At 38.5% G+C, this 25,093-nt stretch overlaps 2 protein-coding genes across 3 annotated transcripts; both read left to right on the top strand.

The window, feature by feature from the left end:
- Window positions 1-5,731: 5,731 nt before the first annotated feature.
- Window positions 5,732-8,931, top strand: LOC123786305 (olfactory receptor 11G2-like). 2 transcript variants are annotated; one of them, XM_045788550.2, is made up of 2 exons: window positions 5,732-5,748; window positions 8,028-8,931. In XM_045788550.2, exons 1-2 carry the CDS (start codon window positions 5,732-5,734, stop codon window positions 8,929-8,931), a joined length of 921 nt encoding a protein of 306 aa, XP_045644506.2. The 2 variants fall into 2 exon arrangements, with proteins under 2 accessions (XP_045644506.2, XP_045644505.2); XM_045788549.2 differs by lacking the exon at window positions 5,732-5,748 and having other exon boundaries at window positions 7,963-8,931.
- An 11,290-nt stretch (window positions 8,932-20,221) lies between these two features.
- On the top strand, window positions 20,222-21,253 carry LOC123786304 (olfactory receptor 11G2-like). Its single transcript, XM_045788548.1, has one exon. It carries the CDS (start codon window positions 20,318-20,320, stop codon window positions 21,251-21,253), a length of 936 nt encoding a protein of 311 aa, XP_045644504.1. The 5' UTR covers window positions 20,222-20,317.
- Window positions 21,254-25,093: the final 3,840 nt, after the last annotated feature.

The raw sequence follows: 25,093 nt of genomic DNA on the forward strand, positions 1-25,093 counted from the left end.
ATTTGTGTTCATAAATACTATATGCTTCTTGAAGAAGAAAGAAGAAAGCAGAACAGTGATTGCTTTTGAGAAAGAGAACTGGGTATTTGGGGCCAGGAAAGAAGACATTCACTGCGTATGCTTTTGTATTTTTGAAATTTTTCTCTATAAGCGTGTACTGGATTTAAACACACATTTAAACAATCAATGGTTTAACATTAAAAAATAAATTTTAAAACTATTCCACTATGAAATTAGGACCAGAGAAACACTTCTTCATAATTCTTTGATTCTTTGGGAAATTAAGAAGAGGACTGATTGTTGATGGAAAAATGGAAAAGAAGAAAACTGACAACCTCTTGATGTCATCTCACTAAAATTCTTTGGTTCTGTTAGAACAAAGTAGAAATGTCTTCCTCCTCTGAGGACCTATGAGAGTACATAAACTACGAAAAAGTGAAAGTGGCTATATTTTTATTCTTGTTGTACCATTTTTCTCCATGAGCCCTTACTCATTTAAACAATTAAATATATTTAATACACTAGGCACTGAGCTAGAAGATGACTAACACACAGAAGTGAGTAAGACATATCTCCTTCTCTTGTGGGGCTCACAAACAAGTGGTAAATGGACAAGATGTGCTAGCAACAAAGAAATCATAAGTTGACATGGGAGCAAGTGAAAAAAGAGTACGGTAAAAGCCAAGAGTATTAAGGGGTGAGAAAGCATGACAAGTTCTGAAAAATGCATTCAACCATTCAGAGATCACTATCTATCTACAAGTACATTGCAATACACAGAAAAGAAGCATTTCTAGAATAGGTGTCCATATGGCACTTACTACTCATGATTACTAATCATGATTTATGATTGGCAAAACCTATTGATATACTAATGAGTGATGAACATCCTTAATCAAGGTAAATATGGCTCCAAGATGCAATATAATTCACAATTCAACAATCAAGATAAATAGATGTTAAAGAGAATCAGAGAACAATAAAAAATGCCTGGCTAACTGAACATAATTTTTAAAATCTTTTGCGTATTGAAATATAAAAATCAATCTTTAAAGAACAAAGTACAATTATTATACTAATATTTAACATATTACATTCAGAACTTATTCTTTCAGCCAGAACACCAAAATAGTTTAAATGACAATGCTTAGGTAATAATATGGAGGTCTCTTTTTCCTATTTTTTTTCCAATCTTAGGTTTTATTTTAAAATGTTTCTCTATCAAGTAATTATACATTAATAATTTTATTTGTTATTATAATAAACTATCTTTAATTATAATAAGAATGATAAATCTGGCTCAGAGTTTCCCAGTTCAAAAGAACTGGCATAACTTACGGATATTCATCTACATAAAATCTCACTAACCAAGTTGTCCCTTACTTTCTTGTAATAAAGCTTATCACTTCAAAACGTGTTTTCTGAAATTTCTCAGAATTAAGCTAAGAGAGAGCGCTAAGTCCCTTGAGAGAATGGGGGCAGGGCAGGAAGTTAAATAATGAACACTTCAGAGTGGCTAGCAAGAGAAAGCCCTCTTGGCCCACCAGCTTCATTTCGGTCAGTCTCATGGGTACTGCACTCTGATATCAGCTGATAAGATGTAAATCGTGATGAAGTCATTCTAGCAATACGGCAAACTGAAGACATATCAATCACAGACTGCAGGTTCCTATGCCTCACATTCCAAGGTAATATGTCCCCCAAAAGTTGGCAGACTTTATTTTTACTATTTAAATGGATTTATCTAACAAGTGTAAATGAACACCTAGAGTAAGTTGGTCTGCAAACGATAATAAAAATCACAACTCAGAACCCAGTTTTATTTAAATACAGATACATACATATATGTGTGTATGTACATTTGTGTGTGTATATTTGAGAAAATATGAAAAATAATTCTAAAGAAATAACACAAAGGATCAATACACTACAGAAGAAGTTTCCACATTTTACGTCGTGATAGACCACATGAAATATATTTGTGGTCATAATTAACAAAAAGAGAAACAGAGAATTTTGTTACAGCTGATCGTTGCACCTACTGTTACTAACAGCATACGATGATGTGCAAATATCTTGAACTTCATCCTTAAAAATAGCTGACCGGAAACGTGCAGGAAAAGGAGAATATTGTGAAATAAACACCATCAACTCTCCTGAGGATTTAGTTGTCACTGATGTTTTTGTTTTCCATCCTCTTATGTGACAAGTTTCCCATATAAAGTGTATGCTTTTAAAGTAATCATTGCTGAAAATACAAATACAAGCCAAGACTGATTGAAATTTGCAACAAGTTTTTCCCATCTACACATTATAAATGGTGATTAGGTGCCTACGTCAGCACACAGTATCCTATCCAATCCATGATGTACTTGCTCGTAGCATAGATGTGTTCTGAGATCTAAATACAGGTACCAGGAGGGGTAGGAATAGCAAATAAAACGGAAGAAAAATAAGCACAGAAACACATGGATACTCTTGCATACAATTAACTTGTAAACCTGCTATTTGGATATTGAATTCAGCTCACTCCAGGTGGGTTCTCCTGCTTTCGGAGTCAGGGTGTTCTTTCAAGCCTTTCAGAGGGTAAAATGACTCACTCAGCAAACACGTGGCTGGAATTCTGTGTGTGCGTAGGTAAGTATGGCTGGAGCAGGGAACTCTGAGAAGCAAGACTTGAAGATAGGGCGGAGCTGTGCTGCAGGGGCCTTACTGACCAGGCTATAGACTTCGAGTTTTACACTGTGGGTAGGGGAAATGTCAAAGGTGCTTCAACAGGATGTGAGATGTTTAGGAGGAAATCTCCTTCAAGGAGTGTGAGCTGTGCTAAAAGATCTGCTCTTCTGTTGAGGATGAAGAAAACTTGAAGTCTACGCCCCAAGGGCAGCTTCTCTGCACACCGCGGCAGAATGACCCTGCTATGTGGCCCCCTTGGCCAAGAGCATCCTCAGGCTGGTAAGTGTTCCAGAGAGGCAGGATTCTTCAGTGAAACTGTTTTAACTCAGAACCTTGATCTGAAAGAAGAGGAGGTCATGGTGGTCTTGGGAAGACAGTGATTCCACAGTCCCTTGGCTAAGGTCCCCCAACCGATCTGTTTCTGGTAGGGAGAAGGGGAATCTGTCCCCAAAACCCATGATTGACATCAATGTATCAGAAGGCCAAAAAATAAACTTCTGTAACACTGGTACCTTATCTAGGGTCCTGTTTGGCAGAATTTCCCTTGAGCATATGACAGATATGCTGAACAGGTTGGTGAGGGAGCAATTGCTATTGATTGCATCTCTGGCTATCTCTAAGGTATTTAGACCCAGTAAAAATATTACTTCCTCCACCACTGGGGAAAACAAAGACAGAAATGAAGGGACAAGGGTCTCCAGAGAAGGTAGGGAGTAAGCAAGGGAATAAGTAGTGCAGACCTGTCTCCTGGCGCTGTTCCCCTTCTAGAAAGAGTAAATGAATCCTCAAGGAGCAAAAGACAAACTCTGCTTATAATTCCTGGATCCTACAGCACATACATCCACTCATCTCCATTCCAACCTATTTTACACCTTCTCTCCAGCTGGTTACCACAAAGGCAGCTACTTCTACTCTCAGAAAAGCCTATAAGAAACTGGCTGAGAAGTTTCCGTTGGGATTCCCTTTCCTGCTTCAGGAAGGAAGGTAATGTAGTGCTTCAGAGGGGAAAAATATTAAAATAGAGCTGGAGAATCTACATCTCTGAAAAAAAGTTTCCCGCTAATTCTGCTACAGTCTTACAAAACACATCTAACATTTATTATATGCCAGATATGAACAAAGTGCTTCCACCTTGTCAGTTTGTTATATCATTTAGCTGTCTTTATATCAACCCTTGGGGAAGGCATTATCACCGCCCTCTGACATTTGAGGAAGCTAAGAGATAAGAAATAACTGGCCTGTAGAATTTCCCACAACAATGCAGTGTAAGTGCTGGAATTCAAATCCTGGGCTCCCATATTCAAATCCTGGGCTACTTCTATTATGCAGCATTGCCTACAGCTTATCAGCAATGGATAAGTACACTTACTTTCAAGGGCTTCCAAGAAAGTTTCTACAATGGGATAGAGGGCTATATATCACTAACTGGTTGCCAGGCATTTTACAAATACTATTTATTTTTTTTATGATTCCATTTATTTATTTATTTTTTATAATAATCTTTTTTATTATATTATGTTAGTCACCATACAGTACATCCCTGGTTTTCTATGTAAAATTCAATGATTCATTGGTTGTGAATAACACCCAGTGCACCATGTAATACATGCCCTCCTTACTATCCATCACCAGTCTATCCCATTTCCCCACCCCACTCCTATCCTCAAAGCACCCTCTGTAGTCAATACTCTCACTCTCTCTACCTTCCAGAAAAGAAACCAAATCATAGAAAGGTGAATATGCATTCACAGCTGGAAATGGGGAAGGTAGGATTTGACCCCAGATGTGGTCCTCCGTGGAGCAGCCCCGCCTGCCTACCCCCCACCTCCCACCCCTCCTGCCAGGTGTAAGGCAGAGGGTTATGCTCACAGGGGAATTGGCTGGCTGGCTGCCTGAAGAACTTAACTAGTGAGGATACCAAGACTCGCACTCCACCATGTTTCTGGGACCAGCTGGATGCGTCAAGATTATGGATAATACTTTCACAAGTTAAAAAGTGAAGCTTCTTTGTTTTGTTTTGTTAATTCTCTGTTGGAGCAGCCTGAGTGCATAGACACAGTTGAGGCTCCTGTGTTCATGTTTCCACAATGTTGGCCACACCACCTCTGAGGCCAATTCAGTGGGACCCAGCCAACTTAGACTGAGTTAACACAGCATCTGCTTTCTACACTTAGGACCGAACTGAAAAACGGTGAGTAACAAAACAGCTTAGCAGAAATACCTCTATCTTTAACCACATTTAATTTTATTAGAATTAGCATAAAATATTTTTACATATTTCCTATTTTCCAAGACAGTTTTGTCAGGCTTTTACCTGGAAAACTATTCTCCAAGCTGTCCTGTGTCTTGTATCTTCAGATATAATTAATACAACATCCAGCAAGGGTTTTCATTCCAGGATTATATATCACTTCTAGATTTGCAAGTCCAACTATCCTGTGCAGTCTGGGCATTCCTAGAATAACAACAAACATCTCAGACATGAATAGGATTAAGAATTCTGTGGTTCAGTTCCCACTCTACACTTAAGAAACTAAGAGATGTTAAATTACTATGCTAGATCCATAAACAAGTTAGTTTTTTAATCAACAGAATTGAGGCCTTTGTCTTTCTACTTTTCCACTCTGCCAGCCATTCTTTAGCAATTGAAGAGATCACTTAAAAATAGAAGAGCTTCTCTTACCAAGAACATTCAATCTCTCATAACCCCCTTTCAAAAATAGATTCCCTGAAATCTAGTAACTCAAGGTAATACACAGAAGTTACTGAAGAATACATTCCTGCAAATTTCACTCACATTATTTTTTGGTTCCCATGGTGTAAAAATCACTTTCATATAAATAATATCATTTTAAGGCTTAGAACATATTTCTCCTAAAATGACTTTTATTTTTTTTAAAAGCTTTTATTATTCTCTTCATTACAATTCATGTATTTTTCCGAAGTTTCATATGATACATGTATTTCATAATCAGAAATTTTTTTTTGAAAAAAAGAGCAGTTATACAACAATTTATTGAATACTTGCTATGTGCCACAACTATAATCAAAAACAATGAATTCAACAGAAAAGTTCTCTGACTTCATTCAACTGACAAATACAACAAATAAGTAAAGAAATAAAATAATTTCAGATCTTGATAAGTGCTAAAAAGAAAATAAATAAAAATTTAGGAACGAAAGAATGGCAGAGGAACTAACATCGAGTGTTCTGAAGAAGAGAATATTTGTAGTGAAACCTGAAGAATGGGTTCCAGAGGAGATTCCCAGACCAAGAAAAAACAAAAACAAAAACCTAGAGTAAAAGCACCTGGTCAGAGATGGGCTTGGCTTTTTCTAGTACAGAAAGAAGGCCCATGTAACTGAATAAGTAGAAAGAGGGAAAGGCAGACAAGGGGAAAAGGAGGAAGAAGGGAAGAAACTGGTGAAGTAGGTGAAAGCCGGATCATTGAGGGGCTCATGCTCCATAAATAGGAACTTGGATTCTATTCTAGGTTGGGGAAGTTACTGAATGTTTTTACACAAAGAAATGACACAATCTTATTTACATTATTAAAAGGTCAGTATAGCTGCTGTAGAGAATTGCTTGTAAAGACACAGGGCAGGAAGAAAAGAGATCATTCAGGAGGCTTTGTAGTAATCCAGAGAAATAATAATGGTAGTCTGAACAAGGAGGTGCAGGGAAAAGAGAGAAAAGCAGACACATCAAGACAAATTTTAGAAAAAGAACAAATAGAAATTGCAACTGAGTTATAAAGGATGAGAAAGGGAGATATGATATTAAAATATACAGAAAAAAAAGAAAGCCCTCAAAGATTTACTCAACTATACACATTTCCAGTAATAAGATGGTCAAATAGATGACTGAGTATAAATTGAGATTTGAGGAAACCCAGCAAACAATCCAAACCAAAAACACACAATCACTACTAAGCAACAGATTCCTTAAATTGATTAAATCCAGGAATCATATCTGTAAATTAATATTATAAACTCACAAGCTTCATAAAATTTCTGTTTTAACTTCTGAGACTGGATAGCCTGAGTTCATGGGTTATATCAAATCCCACCCTCTGCCGCTTGTGAGTAAGCAATGTACCAAGTCACTCCAATATTAGTTATAACACATTCTACAAAAAGACAGGCAAATTAGGATAACAATTTTTCTCCAACAAAGGCAAAAAGTCCTGAATATTTTTATCCTACACGAAAAGAGTTGTTTATCAATTAGAGATTTTAAATAAAACCTGCTTTCAGCTCCCCTTTATGAGAAATAAATATATAATCATTTGGAACTTAACCTGAGCTCTGACACCGACGATTTTAAAGCTGGGCGAACACATACAGAAGATGGAGCTCATAATGCAGTCATCATCTCCCCATCCCTTCCAATCCTAGCAGAGGCCAGGAAAGCCCTGTGGTAATACACATTGAGACAGAGATGGTTAGAATCTTAGAAGTTCTTAGGGGATGCATGAGTACCCCTTGACCTGGCAATCAAGTCAATGTCCTAAACAAACGGCCCAGAGAAGGGGTTCCAGCACACCACTGCATCCTTACCCCAGAGAACAGACCTTTTCCAATATGTTCAGATTATTGATGTTAATTTTATTTTTTAGGATATCTACCCAGATGGCCTTAGGTGATATTTTTTCAGGTAGTTTTCTCCAGGAAACTTGATGGATTTGCCCAATGAATTGGGAGATAATGGCACTAGAGAGAGTGAATCACAAGGTTAGTTTAAAATATAGCTAAATGTCAAATAATTTTTAAGTGACATCAAAAGTCCCACATTTTTCTTGCTCCAGAATCACATGACGAACAAGGCACCTGCCTACAAGCAGGTGCATTAGGTGACTGTTCATGGAGTTCCTAAAGGCATTTATCCATTCATTAAAAAAAATTACAGAAACCCTTCTAAACGCGAAGATCATCTGTACCCCCAGTCACCTCCATGACACTGCAGCTGGACATAACAAGAACCTCAGCCTACTCTTAAAAAGGCATTTGTCAAGAAGAGAGTTAACCCAGTATATTTAGTTTAAGAGGAGAGAAAAAGAATTACACATAGTGTCAGTCTACACTGCATTCTTCTACCTGGGATAAGCTAAATGCAATAGGGATTTTTAATCTATTTTGTTCACTGCTATATCTCCAGTATCTATAAAAAAATACCTACCAAACAGTAAACACTCAATACATATTGAATTCACAATGAATAAACTAATCTCAGTTTCTTCTTTGGACAAAGAAAATGGAGTCCTGCTGCTGTTCCAGGAATATTCAGTAATTATGGGTTCTTTCATCTCTCCCAGATACATGAAAATCTCCAACACTCCCAACACCTCCAGCACCATCACCGGCTTCATCCTCCTGGGCTTCCCTTGCCCCAGGGAAGGGCAGATCCTCCTCTTTCTGCTCTTCTCCCTTCTCTACCTCCTGACCCTCACGGGCAATGCATCTATCATCTGTGCTGTGCGCTGGGATCAGAGACTCCACACTCCCATGTACATCTTGCTCGCCAACTTCTCCTTCCTAGAGATCTGGTATGTCACCTCCACTGTCCCCAACATGTTGGCCAACTTCCTCTCTGATACCAAGGTCATCTCCTTCTCTGGGTGCTTTCTCCAGTTCTACTTTTTCTTCTCCTTGGGTTCTACAGAATGCTTTTTCTTGGCTATTATGGCATTTGATCGGTACCTTGCCATCTGCCGGCCTCTACATTATCCAACCATTATGACAGGACGTCTCTGCACCAATCTTGTGGTCAGTTGCTGGATACTTGGATTCCTCTGGTTCCCAGTCCCTATCATTGTTATTTCTCAAATGTCCTTCTGTGGATCCAGGATCATTGACCACTTCCTGTGTGATCCAGGTCCCCTATTAGCACTCATCTGTGCCAGAGCCTCAGTAATGGAGTTTTTTTGGATGATATTAAGTTCCTTGCTCTTATTTATTCCTTTCCTCTGCATCATGGTGTCCTATGCTCTGGTCCTGAGAGCTGTGTTGAGGGTGCCTTCAGCAGGTGGACAAAGAAAAGCTTTCTCCACCTGTGGGTCCCATCTGGCTGTGGTTTCATTGTTCTATGGCTCAGTGATGGTCATGTATCTGAGCCCAACATCTGAACATGAATCTGGGATGCAGAAGCTTGTGACCCTGTTCTATTCTGTAGGAACCCCACTCATTAACCCAGTGATCTATGGTTTGAGGAACAAAGATATGAAATATGCCCTGAAGAAATTTCTAGGAATATAAAAATTTTGACCTTGGTAAAAAAAAATATCTTTGGGTAACTGGCCTACCTTCATACTTTTTCAGGTGAAAAAAATTAATAACCAATACCACTCTGAGAATTGTTCAACCTTATCATTGAACTTATTCATTGTGGGTGTTTATACTTTTCCTAGAATCTTCAGAGCAAGAAAGGACTCAGAAACATTATCCAATTCCCTCATTTTATAGATGAAGAAGCTGGAGAATGGAAATTTGGTCACCTGCTCTGGTCATAACTTTATAATGCACAGAAAAATCTTTTTTTATTTTTTAAAGAGCTACTCTTTCTACTCATAAAGAAAGAAATACCTAATAAGCTATAAGAAAACATTTTTGCCATTCAGATATGCAGCCATCAAATAGTCTTTCATCCAAGGAGGGAGAAATATATATATTACTGATAGAAATGTAAACTGGTACAACTTCTACTTAGAACAAATCACAAACAATTTAACAAACTTTAAAATGCACGTTATCCATTAACCCAGAAATTACACTCACTCCTAAATACCTGGTCTACACATACAGTCATACATACGTGAAAATATGCATGCAGAAGACTATTCATTGTTGCAGCGTTGTAATAGCAAATTACTAGAAACCCCTTAAATGCCCATTTATTGAGACCTGTTTAGGTAATTTATGATGTGCCCATGCAATGGCAAATGATACAACATTTTTTAAATGAGAAGTTTAAATGTACAGATATGAAATAACTTACAAGTTATATTGTTAAGTGAATAAATGATGTATTGCTGTCATTTATGTATAAAATTATAAATTTGTGCATTTTTGTTTAAAAAGGATAGACTATGCTTTCAAAGGATAGATATGAAGCCTAACAAAGGTTGCACTTGGGAAGAGAGGATGGAGGGTGTCTTGGATACAAAAGAAAAGATTTATTTTCACTGTGTACTTTGTTATCCTGGATACCAAATTTTATTGTTATCCTGGATACCAAATTTTATTGATGTCATCTCTCCTGGAAAATTTTCCAAGAATTGGATCCTGATGAACAGTTCCTTCACAATTCCTGGGTTCCTTGAGGAATCTATAAAGCAGGCCGCCTTCCATAGCATATGAAGGAGCCAGGATCTAAGAGCCCACAGACATCATTTCATTCAGACTTCTTAGTTCTGCAAGAGCAAGTGGGAATCACTTTGTCATCTGAGGATTTGTGGGAGGAAATAAACTGCATTAAAGTTATAGGCAGACTCTTTCCAGAACTATTATATTTATATTCTTTATTGTTTACTCATTAATTAAAAACATTTATGGGGCGCCTGGGTGGGGCAGTCCTTAAGCGTCTGCCTTTGGCTCAGGGCATGATACCAGCATTCTGGGATCGAGCCCCACATCAGGCTTCTCGGCTGGGAGCCTGCTTTTTCCTCTCCCACTCCCCCTGCTTGAGTTCCCTCTCTCGCTGGCTATCTCTCTCACTCTCTGTCAAATAAATAAATAAAATCTTTAAAAAAAAAACATTTAATGAGGGACTCCTGAGTGGTTCAGCCGGTTAAGCATCTGACTCTTGATTTTGGCTCAGGTTATGATCTTGAGGTCATGGGATCAAGACCTGTGTGAGGCTCTGCACTCAGCAGAATGTCTGTTTCTCTCCATCTGCCCCTTCTCCCACTCATGCATTCTCTCTAAATTAAATAAATAATAAATAAATAAATAAATAAATAATAAATCTTTAAAAAAATTAATGAATAACTTCAATGTGTTGGGTACAGAGCTAGGAAATGAATCAAATAAGGTGAATAAATCATGTTAGTCCCCCATGGAGTTTACAGTTTATGATGAGAAAAAACTTAAATTGTGAGATGGACTATAACCAAGAGAGATATTAGTTGCTATGGAAGTTGGCTGGAAAATAGTGCAAAGTAGGGAGAGGTGAGGGACAAAGACTGGAAAATGAACTATTTCCACTCAGCTAACTACAGCTCATGGTCTACAGGGTCACAGAAAAATAAAGGTCAGGAGTGTCTCTAGGAAGTGTCTATGAAGCTCTTAAAGTCCAACTCGTGTTCTCTAATTTACTGCAATTACAGGCAAAAGTCTAAACATAAAATATGACAAAAATTAAAATCAAAATACATTTTTAAAACACAACATGTGCAAATGAAAGTTATATCATATAACAGAAACATGGAAGTTATTCTTCAAGAGACATGGAAACTCAAATAGACCATCTGATTTCCCTTTGGGTAGGAACCATAAGAGCTGGAAACTGTGTCAGCTCTTTACCCTACCCTTTACATTCAGCATATCTCAAAGTAAAATCAGTTTTTTTCTATTCAATATGCATTTGTAATATAGCAATTATTTTTATTTTATTTTTTAAATATTTTTTATTATATTATGTTAGTCACCATACAGTACATCCCTGGTTTTTGATGTAAAGTTCATTAGTTGCGTATAACACCCAGTGCACCATGCAATACCTTCCCCACCACCCATCACCAGCCTATCCCATTCCCCACCCCCCTCCCCTCTGAAGCCCTCAGTTTGTTTCTCAGAGTCCATAGTCTCTCATGAAGCATGAGCAATTATTTTTATAATGAAAACATCTTAATTCCATTTACACTATGCTTCTTTATTATAAACATTTTTAAATAGTAAAGTATAAACAGATATAAATCACCCAAAATCCCACTATCCTAAGAGAGCTATCATTAAATTTTAGGTAACCATCTCCTCAGATGTGTCTATCTGCATATGCATATTATATATAGTATATAATTTATATTAATGGATATAAATAATTTATACACACACACATATATATTTTTACATATATGGCCACAACAGACATGCTGCTGTCTCTATAGAAGGCATCCTTTGCTTTTTTCTTTACTTTTCTTTACTTACTCTTCCTCCCTTTGCTCCTTCCCCACTTCTCCTCTCCACAACCACCTCACACTCTATTAAATAAGATTAATGACCCAATGCATATCCTTCTATGTTATTCTCCATACCCATGTAATTATATATTTATACAGAGACACACTTTCACACACTTGTACTCCACATATACCTTATATAACCATGCACAATATACACATATAGTCCCATAAATTTATAGAGTATGGTTGTCTTAAAATAGGGAAATATATAATATAAACTATCTTGATTGTTTTTGCTTAACATTATGTTTTCAGCCACTACATTTGTGGCATTTGTTGTATTAGCAATAAGAAACTTATACAACCAACTGGATAAGAACCTGAAATATTCTGACTGTAGCAATATTTTGAAGGAACATACATGTTGAGTAGGATGTGAACACATCTGTTTTGACTGTGTAAGTGACTACTTTGGAAAAGAAAGTACAGCATACTATTCTCCAGTTCAGACAGCAGATGGGAAAATTAACAATTAGCACATCCAACATTGTAGCAGGTTTCAAAATTATAACAGTAAGCTTACAAAGGTGAAAGAAGACACATCTACTAGGCCTATGCATATAAGGTCAACTAATCTTTGGCAATAGGACCAAAGAATACCAAATGGGGAAAGGATAGTCTCCTTAATAAATGGGGTTGAGAAACTGGATATCGACATGCAAAAGAATGAAAGTGGAACCATATCTTACACCATATACAAAAATCATCTCAAACTGATTAAAGATAAACATAAGACTTAAAACTGTAAAACTCTTAAAAGACACCATATGGGGAAAACCTTCTTAACCACACAGAAAAGTTTCTGGTCTGGGCAATGACTTTTGAATATGATACCAAAAGTACATGCGACAAAAGCAAAAAGCAGCAAGTGGTACTACATCAAACTAAAAATCTTCTGCACAGCAAAAGAAACAACACACTAAATGGAAAGGCAACCTACAGAATGGCAAAGTGTCTGCAAAGCATATATTTGACAAGAGGTTAAAACCTGAAATACATAAAGAACGTCTACAACTCAAAAGCAACAACAACAAAAAAATCAATTTTGACCAAAGTTTATTGGTGAAAACCGAGTGGCTATGCTTGTTTGGTTTCATAATTCTCATAAAGAGAAGCAGAAAACTTGCCCCAGATCTAATCTTGTCCAGCTATTATGACCAATGAAAAGGAGATGACAAAATTAGGTAAAGCAAAAAGTTGTAGAGTGGATAGTATGGAGAGTTATTTATAGATGAAATTTAAGGGCAAATTGTTGATGTTTTTGTTTCATAAACTTTCATAATTCACCTTTCCAAGCTAAGTTAGTAATACTCTTAAAGAAACCATTATAAAGAATAGCAACCATCTGACAATATTTAAATTGTCAAAAAGTTTAATTGGAAAAAAAACATGTTTACTGGTTGTTTGAAACTTGAAACAAATTTGCTCATCTAAACAGTGTTACAAATGGTGGTAGGGCCATAATGTACCTGCCACTATGTCTTTGCTGGTCTCCCCAGAAATAAATCCTGAGACAAGGATTCCAGTGCAAGTAGTTCATTTGGGTAATGAAGGGAACATTGAAAGAAAAAAGTGAAACAAGGAAGTATTCCCACAAAGATAGGTACATTGTCAAGCCAGCTACCACTGTGGGTAACTAGAGATAGACCCTCTGGAGAACCCCAAAGTAGCCAAGTAGACGTCCCAGAGTTATCCCGCTATAGGGGCAAGGAAGCTGGAATATTGATATCCCAGTTCTCATCTGTCCACAGTTGAGGGCTTCTGGGGAGTGCAGAGGTCATTAACTTCCAGAACTTCTGGCCTGGAGAAATGAAGAACAGGCAGGCAATGCCAGTTTCCCAGTCAGAAAACAAAACAAAATAAAACCAACAACAAAATCCTTTGGGAAATAAATGTGGAGGTTGGCAGGTACACTAAAGTGAAACAAAGGAGGAAATATGGAGGGAATATGAACAGGGAGCCGATGACCTCTGTTACACTGTACTAACACCACCTCCAAGAATTCTGTGAGAAAAAACCTGGGCTGAGGGAATCAATGAGAGGAGAGGCCAACCAACCAACCAACCAAACAACCAACCAACCAAACAACCAACCAAACAAACAAACAAACAAACAGAAAGAATACAAAGAGGACACATCATAAATTAGTTCTCTCTATCTACATGAGTAAATTAGTCTCCCCGGGTCCCTCACACCCCAGGGCTTAACTCTCCCATTGCCAGTCAGCAATGCAGTGTTCTTCTCTACTTTTCAGAGGGTGAAATTATTCACTCCATGAAAATATATGACCTTCCATTGCATGCCTAAGTAGCTTAATGTGGCCATGACACAAGGACATCTGTCAGAAATGGTGGAGAAAGGAAAATAACAGGAATAATAATGTTAGAGCTGAATTGCAGGTGTTTTTGTTTGTCAGTTTTGAATCTTGTGCTGTGAACAGAGAGACTCATTAAAGTTGTCCAAACAAGGAAGCAAAATGAACTAATCAGTCTTTAAGAGGAACCTTCTTCCACAGTTGGAAACAGAGGGACAGAGAATGAGTTGTGCCAAAAGACTTGCACTCCATCAGAGATGAGGAAGGCATAGAGCCCGACTCCCGGATGCAACTGCTGGAGTGGGACTATGAAATGCCCCGCTCTGGCCTCTCCTGGACCTGAAAGTGAGCCCTAAGATTCAGCTGCTTGGGGCTCACAGAGCCCAGTCATAAACAAGAAAGGAAAAGATCTAAAAAGAAACCAGGTAGGAGCCAAGAAGATCAATTCCTGCTACAACTGCACAGCCCATTATGCCTGAGATCTCATCACACCTTCCCCCCTCTCTCCTTTCTGGAAAGTCAGAAGAGGCTCTGTCCCTAAAACCCATGATTCACACCACTCACTAGAGGCCCAGTGAGTAGCTGCCTGCATACAGCCACCACATCTTCTGTTACTTTGACAGATTTTCCCTCGGGCAGCTGGCAGGTGCTCTGAGTGGGTTTGGAGGTTGACTAGATCTCATGTCATCCCTGAGAAGTCTGGGGCTGGAAAAGGTAATATTTTCTACCCTACTAGAAAACAAAGGTGGAAGGCATCAGAGTCTCCAGAGAAGGCAGGCCCCAGGGGAAGAAAAGAACTAGCACAGAACAGTCTCCTGACATGGTTCTCTTTCTAGAAGTGGAAAGGGGATCCTCACGGAGGAGGGCTCACTCTCTGGGGGCTCTGCTTATAATCCCTCCAACCCCTGGCAAACACCAAGAGAGCACCCTATTTCTACACCTTCTCTCATTGATGGTTGTTGTGGAAGATACTCACTCTCCTCTCCAGGAAGATCAGACACTGTAAGAGAAACTTCAGGTTTCGATTCCCCTTTTGTCCCCTTGAAAGCGGTGATGTAATGCTTAAAGGAGAAAATAAACGTAAAAGAGCTAGAAAAACTACTACCCCCTAAACAAGGCTCCCTTTCGCTATGCTTCAGGACTAACAATTCCTAAGCATTTTTGTGTCAGGACCTAGATAAGGTTCTTCCACATGTTATCTCAGAGTCCCCAACCCCTTGGTGAAACTGTTACTCAGCCCATTTTGCAGAAGAACAAACTGGGAAATGATTTATATAACTGACAAAGTTCATACAGTTGGTAAAATATGATTTGTAATTCAAACCCTAGGCTCCTTACTCCAAATACTTTGCTTTTCTATTATGCTTAGCTGCCTATCACTTCTCATAAATGAGAACACTTCCTATTTTCAAGGGCTTTGCAAAAATGGGACAGGTGGGATCATCTGTCCAAACCAAATGAAGTAGATGGGTGTGCTGCTATGAGAGCAGGCCGATAGTACTTCCATACTGTGGTGTCTTCTTGGACCTGCCTCAGGAAAAAAGCGACATATCAGAGAGACGTCTTTCTCTCATCTTACAGCTCAGGACCTGGCTGTCCTAGATTGGGCGTTTCCCAACCTTTCCAAGATATAATGAAGGTGAGAGTGTAGTTTATTTTGTTGGACTTTTTAATTAACTCAGTCTACACATGCTGAGTACCTACCACAGCTTTGACAGCACTGTACCCATATGTGCACTACATCGGACACAGTACTTTCTAAAACTGAGTCTGGAGAATCTTTCTGCCATTGACCAAAGCCCCATGCCAGAAAAACGCTGCCGCTCTCTGTACAGATATGCCAACTAATAAAAGGTGAGTAACAATGCAGTCTTGTTCAAAATGTCTTTTTTTTTTTCACTCACTGTCAGTTTAGTTAGGTCAAGCATGAAATCGTGATGGCACACAGAGAATCCTTTTTGACACCCTTCTTGTTTTCTAGGGCAGCTCTGCCAGACTCTCAACATGGGAGAATTGCCCTGACAGGCTGTTGGCCTGGATGTTTCGGTTTTCCTATACAAGCAACAATCTATCCAACTGATGTTTTATCTGAGACATAAATGTGACTAAAATACCACCTCCAGGTCTGTAAAGTCTTCATAGCATGTGTACTTTTGCTGTACTTGGAATAGGAGTAAGCATTTTATAATAAAATTGATTTAAAATCATATGCTGTTACTCCCTTTTCATATAAAAAAATCAAAGCTTATAAAGATTTAAAACAAAAAACAAAACAAAAACCTCCATTAGAGCCACTAAGAAACTCTGTTGTGACACAATCTAGAATTTCCATCCCACTCTCTCCTACTTCAACTTGCAGAGCTGTGGGACCACAACTATCTTTAGCAGTCGAGAGAAAATCTCCGGGTCGGGGTGGAAACATGTCCTACTATCCAGAACATTCATCTTGCATTGCTTCCTTTGAACGGAATTCCTCTCAAGTCCGGGCCAATGGTCTGGTAGTCTCAGGTCATTTGGCGTCTTTCTTCTACACTTCATTACCTAAAATTTCATCTCACAGGATTTTCCAAGTTCAAATGAAATAATAGGTAAATATTTATCTATCTATACTCTGTAACAATGTAGATAATCATTTCTTTAACAAATATTTACAAAATACTATTTTCTTCAAATGGTGCTGGGCACTGGGGATAAAAAGTGAACTTGAAGGACAAAAAACAAAGAGCCTGAGTCAGGAAAGTACTTGACTGCTTCTAGAAACTAGAGGAAGGCCAGTGTTATATTTCTGAACCACTGTGTGCACATACGTGTGTGTGTGTGTGTGTGTGTGTGTGTGTGTGTGTGTGTAAAGAGACAGAGAGAAAAAGGCAAATCCTGATAGCTTTATAAATTCATTTTTGTAATTTAGCTGAAAGCTGTCCAAACAGGTCTGCTCAGCAGAACAAGCTGATTCCAATTGCTAACCCCTCTTTTTCTTAAAATGTCATTATTGTTGGACCAAGTTGCCATCATCCCACAGACAAATGGATGGTCCTTGCCTTCCTATTATAAATACAAAGAGCAGGAGTCAGTAAACTATAACCAATGGAACAAACCTGGCCTGCTGCCTGTTTTTTATGACCAGTGAACTAAGAATTTTTACATTTTTAACTTACATTTTAAAATCAATATAAGAATAACATTCTGCGACACATGAAAGTTACATGAAATTCAAATTTCAGTGGACATAAATAACATTTTATTGGAGCACAGCCATGTGCATTCACTTGGGTATTGTCCATAGTTGCTTTCACAGAACAGCAAAGGTGAGTAGTTAGAGACTACATGGCCTGCAAGCCAAAAAAAAAAAAATTAAGATTTTTATTTATTTATTTGAAAGAGAGAGAGGGAAAGCACAGGCAGGGGGAGCAGCAGGTAGAGGGAGAGGGAGAAGCAGTCTCCCCACTGAGCAGAGAGCCTGAGGCCACTGGCTCAATTCCAGGACCCTGGGATCAAGACCTGAGCCTAAAGCAGACACTTAACTGACTGAGCCACCCAGGCGCCCCTGCAGGCCAAAATTTCTAAGACAAAATTTGCTGACCCTTGGTGTAAAGCATTACAGAAATGGGTCTGTATTTACTGAAATGCTGGCTAGTGTGAGTATAATCCAAATATGTACACCCCTCAGTGAGATCAGCACAGAGAAGGGCACACTCTGCAACACCTCTGCTTGTTGAACCCTATTTTATATTTGAAGTCCTGGTGTCAGTGAAGTGTGTGCACCCCCTTTGCACAACAGTGTATGTCGGGGGGCATGTGTGTATGATGGACAAAGAAAGTATGTACATGTACAGAATTATGAGATGAAGTTCGAGATGTTAAGCAGGGTCAAATCAAAGACGCTGGTTTGGAGATTTTATTTACTCTAAGTGCTTGGGAAGTTAATTGAAGTCTCCATGCAAGAAAAAGGACTGATCTGACTTTCCTTTTTTAAATAGTCACTCTGGCTGTGGCATGCTTAGCAGGTTGTAGAGAGGAAGGGTAGAAGCAGTCAGGACAGCATCACCTTGGTCCAGCTTGAACTACAGAGAAGTAGGTGGACCAGAGACTTATTTTGGAGACAAATGAACAGAAATTGCTGATGAATGAGATGTGAGGGCAAAAGAAAGGCAAGAAATACCACACTGAAATAAGTTCTACCAGGGAGGAATAGAGTTCTTAAACATTTAATCCAGGGGCCAATTATTAGATTGTTGAGCAGATGCTTACTCCTAAAATGAAATTTCACGAATACCAGCAAAACAACCCTGGTCAAAAATACTAATCATTATTAGTAACCCTTGTTTTTAAATGATCATAGTCAAGTCATCTTCATCTGAATTGGTACTAGACTTACAGACGTAACCTTTTTTTAGAATCCATTAAGAACCTTTACACATAGCAGAATGCCTCCTGTGTGTCCCTGTTTTATTCTTTAGCAATCAACAGGCTCATGTGACTCCAACATAACTTTGAGAACACACCGCAGGGTGTGCTGCAAAAAAAAAAAAAAGGCTAAATGCTTAACATCCTTAATTATGAGTGAAGCTGGTACAGAGTGACTTTAAAAAATATATTACACTCTTCTGTTGCCTGCTTCCAACTCCCTTTTTTAAAAGATAAATGTGTGGTCTCAGAAATTTACTAGGCCCCTACACAAATGAGTTTAAAAGCAGAAAAAGAAAAGACTTCTAGGAAATGGAAGTTCATAGTGCAGGTACCAGAAGAATCTAGCTCACTTTTCCCCCACCAACAGCAGAGTCCATTAAACCTTATTCCAGTTTTTACATGTTAAATAGAGCTGGGCAGATCTGTGGAGATTTTATCAGCCCCAAGAATCCCCCATGCCATCAGAACAGGGGATTCTGAGTTTAAAATGACCCAGAAAGGGTTTTAAAAATTCTTTTTAAAAAATTCCTTTTAAAAGGAATTGTGTTGCAATTCCTCCAGTCTCATCCCCCGCCACCTCCCTTTACACAACTGTGTTCTCCCTCCAATGCAACTCTCTAAGTGCCCAGACCTAATACTTGAGGAGTATCAGCTGCTTGCTGTCACCTTCTGCTCTTGGTCCTACAGTTTTCTCAGGACTTGACTACTCACAGTAAGAAATTATTAGACTGCCTGGGTCCCTGTGCCAAATTTCCAAAAGCAAAATATGGACTTAACATAAAAGGAGGGGTGGGGAACACAGACCTTCTCTTGCTTATTTATACATTTATTTACAGAGATTTCTAATTGATTCCAAGGCCCAAGTGCATAATTGCTTAACAAAGGTATTCTAACTCATTTAGAACAAAAGGAAAGCATTATATGTAATATTCAACCTTCAAAAGTCACTCTGCCTTGAGATCATCCTCAGTAGTTAGTGAGGGATGGAGTGAAGTTTAGCTCTGCATCCCCTACAAACCCACCACTATTTAGAATTCCATGTTATTAATAATATCCATAGTTTATATTATTGAAATAGAATTATATCTGTAACTGTAAACTGGGAAAATTCACATCTCTTTTTCTGGTAAGCACAGACCTGTTTCTACATGGCCCATTAACAATTCTCTCACCTTGGTCAACTGTGGATGGCTACAATTGTTGTTTCAACACAACAGAAACTAAGGCTAATTCCCTTCAGTTGCCTTGACTGTTTTACACATAAAATTGGCATATAATATTATTAAGTTAATCACTTAGTTTTAAATAAGGCCAGTTTCAAAAATCATGTAAAAGAAGTCATTCAAAAAAGTTCCTAGCTTGTGTTACATAATAGTTTCTGCCACAACTGCAATGTCACCTCTTCTGAAAATGGAAAAAATTCCATTTTTGTAAGAATAGGTAAGTAGGTGGATAGAAACTCTATTAAATATAAGGTCTAATATACTCTTAAAACACCTCTACAACACTGTCCTTCAAGACCTTATCAATTCTAACCAAAGTTATCTTGAGTCCACAGTGAAAATGTCGGTGAGAATAAAAAGTAACCCAGATCAATATTTCAGATTCAAGGACAAAAAGTAATTATTAAGATATAGGTCTCTATTTTCTTTCCCAAGATGGTTTAAATATAATCTGGGTTCCCACCTGTCTTTACACTGTCATTCAGTAATTTGATGGTCTTTTTACAGCTCCCAGACCCATGAAAATCTCCAACACCCCCAACACCTCCAGCACCATCACTGGCTTCATCCTCCTGGGCTTCCCTTGCCCCAGGGAAGGGCAGATCCTCCTCTTTCTGCTCTTCTCCCTTCTCTACCTCCTGACCCTCACGGGCAATGCATCTATCATCTGTGCTGTGCGCTGGGATCAGAGACTCCACACTCCCATGTACATCTTGCTCGCCAACTTCTCCTTCCTAGAGATCTGGTATGTCACCTCCACTGTCCCCAACATGTTGGCCAACTTCCTCTCTGACACCAAGGTCATCTCCTTCTCTGGATGCTTTCTCCAGTTCTACTTTTTCTTCTCCTTGGGTTCTACAGAATGTTTTTTCTTGGCTATTATGGCATTTGATCGGTACCTTGCCATCTGCCGGCCTCTACATTATCCAACCATTATGACAGGACGTCTCTGCACCAATCTTGTGGTCAGTTGCTGGATACTTGGTTTCTTCTGGTTCTTGATTCCCATCATCATCATCTCCCAAATGTCCTTCTGTGGATCCAGGGTCATTGACCACTTCCTGTGTGATCCGGGTCCTCTTCTAGCACTCACTTGCAAAAAAGCTCCTGTAGTAGAGCATGTCTTCTCCACTTTAAGTCCTCTGCCCCTCGTCATTCCCTTTCTATTAATCATGGTGTCTTATGCTCTGGTCCTAAGAGCAGTACTCAAAGTCCCTTCAGCAGCTGGGAAAAGAAAGGCTTTCTCCACCTGTGGGTCTCATCTGGCCGTGGTTTCACTGTTCTATGGCTCAGTACTTGTTATGTATGGGAGCCCAACATCTGAGCATGAAGCTGGAACACAAAAGATTGTGACTCTGTTCTATTCTGTTGTGACCCCACTCCTTAATCCTGTGATATACAGTCTTAGGAACAAAGATATGAAAAATGCACTGCAGAAACTTCTGGGCATGTAAACAGTATTCACCAAAAAGGCTCTTGGGAAATTAGAGCCCAATATTATATTTAACTTATTTACAAAAATTGTATTTAACTTATTTTCAGGTTAAAAAAACTAGTTTGTTTTTAAAAATTTGAGTATAGTTGACACACAATATTACCCTAGTTTCAGGTATACAACTCAGCAATTTGACAAGCTTATACATCATGCTATGTTCACCACAAGTATAGCTATCATCTGTCTCATTACATTGCTATTACATTATCACTGATTGTATTCCTTATGCTCTGGTTTTTTATTCATGTGATTTACTCATTGCGTAATTGGAGGCCTGTACCTCCCTCTCCTCTTCACCCATTTTGCCCAACCCCCACTCCACTCCCCACTGGCGACCATTTGTTTATTCTCTATATTTATAGGTCTGTTTCTGCTTTTTGTTTATTCATTTTTTAAAATACCACTTACAAGTGGAATGTAAGTGGAATCATATGGCATTGTGTCTTTCTCTAACATATTTCACTTAGAGAAATACCCTCTAGGGTCCATCCAAGTTGTCTCAATGGCAAGACCGCACCCTTTTCTGTGGCTGTGTAATATTCCATTGTGTGTATTTTCCTTATCCATTTGTCTGTTGTTGGTCACTTGGCTTGCTTCCATGTCTAAGCTGTCGTAAATAATGCTGCAATAAACATAGGGATGTGCATATCTTTTCGAGTTAGTATTTTTGTTTCCCCTCGTTAAATATCCAGTAGTGGAATTACTAGATCTTATGGTATTTCTATTTTTAATTTTTTGAGGAACCTCCATACTGTCTTCCACAGTGGCTGCACAAGTTTGCATTCCCAACAATAGTACACAAGGGTTCCATTTTCTTCACATCCTTGCCAACACTTGTTTCTTGTGTTTTTTATTTTAGCCATTCTGACAGATGTGAGGTGATATCTCATTGCGATTTTGATTTACATTGTCCCTGATGATCAGAGATGTTGAACATAAAAAAAAATAATTTTTTCCCCAAAAGTATTCATTGTACTGCTGACCAAAAACCTTAAGCACCTATAGGAATGTATCTGTTGTTTATTTCTTTCCCTGGTACTTGATCATTTGTCCTGTTTCTTAGCATGCAATTTTTTTAACTGAAGCTAAACATTATATTTCAAAAATTGTAAAGACAACAGGTATAGTAAATCAACAAAAGTTAAGTTTTCTTGTAGCGGTAGAGAAAATGAGGCTGAAAATTTTGATTTCATTTAAGGACTATAATTTAAGTATAAAAATAGCCTAGGCCAGTGTTGCCTTTATTCCTGGAATGTGACTCATACTCCAGGAAAGTCTTCTGAGTCTCATCTATTAGCCTGGACTGTTTTCAGGGCCCCTCCACTTCAGCGTACCCTGGCTTCCTATTTCTGCGCTCCTTGAACCCCGTGCTCCTGAAACCTCTCCTCAGATCTTTAGACTCCCAGTTTTGCTTTCTGCTAGAGTTCTCGAAATCTTATCTTGCATTTAATGGATTAGAAATCAATAAATGCCTTGAAGGGATACCACATCATATTTTAGCCTCACTTCTCTATGGTTCTCCTCTCTCCGGGACTTCATTCTCAAACTCTAGCTTCTCTAGTGGCCACAAACACCAAACCCTTTATCTTCTCAAATCAGTGAAATTCCTGCTTTCTGCTGAGACTTTATTCTTCCTTTCCACCATTCTTTCCCACATGCCTCCATATCCCCATACTGCCCCCACCCAGGGAACTGTCAAACATCCTCAGGAAAAAATCACTCGAGGTGAATGTAGAACTTGTTTCCTTGTCCTTCCCTTCTTGGAATTGTAACCCCTGAAGTCCCCTGTGTTGACTGTTTTCCAGTGCTTTCAAGGTATGGTATTCTGTCCAGATTTTATGGTTATTTTTGGTGGGAAGGTTTGTTTAAGACAAGCTGCTTAGTCATGACAAAATCATAAATTCTTTTCTATTGCTTTTATTGCATCTAAATTCCACATGGTCTCACTTCCTTCACTTTCCAAAGACGATCTTATAGAAAACCAAGCAAAAATACAGAGACAAATCAGAAACAAGTGGGTATAGGGACTGGCATAAACACAAGTTTGGGATACAGACCTGCTTTTCTTTTTATTGCAAGCAGCTACAGATTCCCAAGGAGAAGTGGGGGCAGGGCAGTCCTGCTTACAGTAAAAGAAGAGCTAACACCAGAACCACAGAGAACAGATTAAGGCTTTTTTTTTTTTCTGTATAGGAGGTGCTCAGCATTGTAAATCAGTAAATATATTTACCCAGGAGTTATATTAGTCACTTGGACTGGTTCTCCTCGAACTCCCTCCCAAGTCCTAAATGAAAGGCCATCTTAATACTGAAATGTCTTTACTAATTCAATGACCTGATCTGCAGATGAAGAAAACAAAGGTTGGGAATCAGGAGTGGCATGTTGAGGATAATAACTTTGATGGTAAAAAATAAAAATTTCCTATCCACCACCCTTTTCACTAGCCCAAGTTGCTTTTTTGTTACCTACTAATCCTGTATTTCTATCTTTAGGACTTTTCAGTTATTTTCCCATAGTAATTTAGGAAGTCTCAATCATCTGCCAATTAAACAGTGTTTGTTTCCTTATTATACATAAAACTCCATGAACAGTAAGAGAACAGAACAATATCCCAATAAGATAATAAGCAAAAGGATATAGACAACATGCAGAAAAGATTCTTAAACATAAGGGCATGAATTCATTCATAAAAAGATAAAGGTAGAATAACCCTATGATGGTATCTCATTTTTAACCCATCCAAATAACAAAGATTAAGCAGTTTGATAACCACTGTGTGGTTGAGGACAGTGCAATGGCTTCTCTCATGCTTGCCTGTGGGAGAATAAATGTTATAAGCTCTATACAGGACAATCAGGCAACTGTGATCAAAATTTAGAAGACATACACACTGTAGCCCAGCAATCCAACTTCTAAGGTACTCAGTCCAGATATTCTCACACACGTGGGAAATGATGAAAGTATATGAATATTCATTGCAGTATTGCTGTAATAGCAAAACACTGAGGAAAATGTCAGTTCCTATGAATAGAAGACTAGTTAAACAAACTATGGTTCAGTCATGCAATGGAATACTGTCTTCAATCTAACAGAATGTGAAGTAGTTCTATATGTAACATGGTATAATATCTCCAAGATATATTATATTTTGGGACTTATTATTATTTTTGAAGTATAGTTGACATCCAAGATATACTGTTGAGTGAAGAAAGCAATGCGAGTAGCTGAGTGTAACTACCTTTCATGTAAATGTATAGACTATCTCCTGAAGGAGATCCAGAAACTGATAAGAGGAGTGTATTCAGGTGAGGAGAATTTGGTGCCTGAGGAACAAGACTGTAAAGGAGGTGTTTGCTTCATACCTCCTTTTGAACTAAATTTTTGTGTATGTGCCTGTATTTTTATTTAAAAATAAATTTAAGCATGAGAGACTATGGACTCTGAGAAACAAACTGAGGGCCTCAGAGGGGAGGGGGTGGGTTTTTTTTTATTATATTATGTTAGTCACCATACAGTACATCCCCGGTTTCCAATGTAAAGCTCGATGATTCATTAGTTGAGTATAACACCCAGTGCACCATGCAATACGTGCCCTCCTTACTACCCATCACTGGTCTATCCCATTCCCCCACCCCCCTCCCCTCTGAGGCCCTCAGTTTGTTTCTCAGAGTCCATAGTCTCACATGTTTCATTCCCCCTTCTGATTACCCACCCTTTCTTTATTCCTTTCTTCCCCTACCGATCATCCTAGTTCTTATCTTCCATAGATGAGAGAAATCATATGATAGTTGTCTTTCTC

This window comes from Ursus americanus, chromosome 4 (genome assembly GCF_024610735.1).
Source record: "Ursus americanus isolate L20-20 chromosome 4, mUrsAme1.1.p, whole genome shotgun sequence".
NCBI lineage: Eukaryota > Metazoa > Chordata > Mammalia > Carnivora > Ursidae > Ursus > Ursus americanus.

Bases quoted from the DNA above. Each gene is read 5' to 3' on its own strand.
- LOC123786305 (XM_045788549.2), top strand. From the start codon at position 7,969: ATGGGTTCTTTCATCTCTCCCAGATACATGAAAATCTCCAACACTCCC.
- LOC123786304 (XM_045788548.1), top strand. From the start codon at position 20,318: ATGAAAATCTCCAACACCCCCAACACCTCCAGCACCATCACTGGCTTC.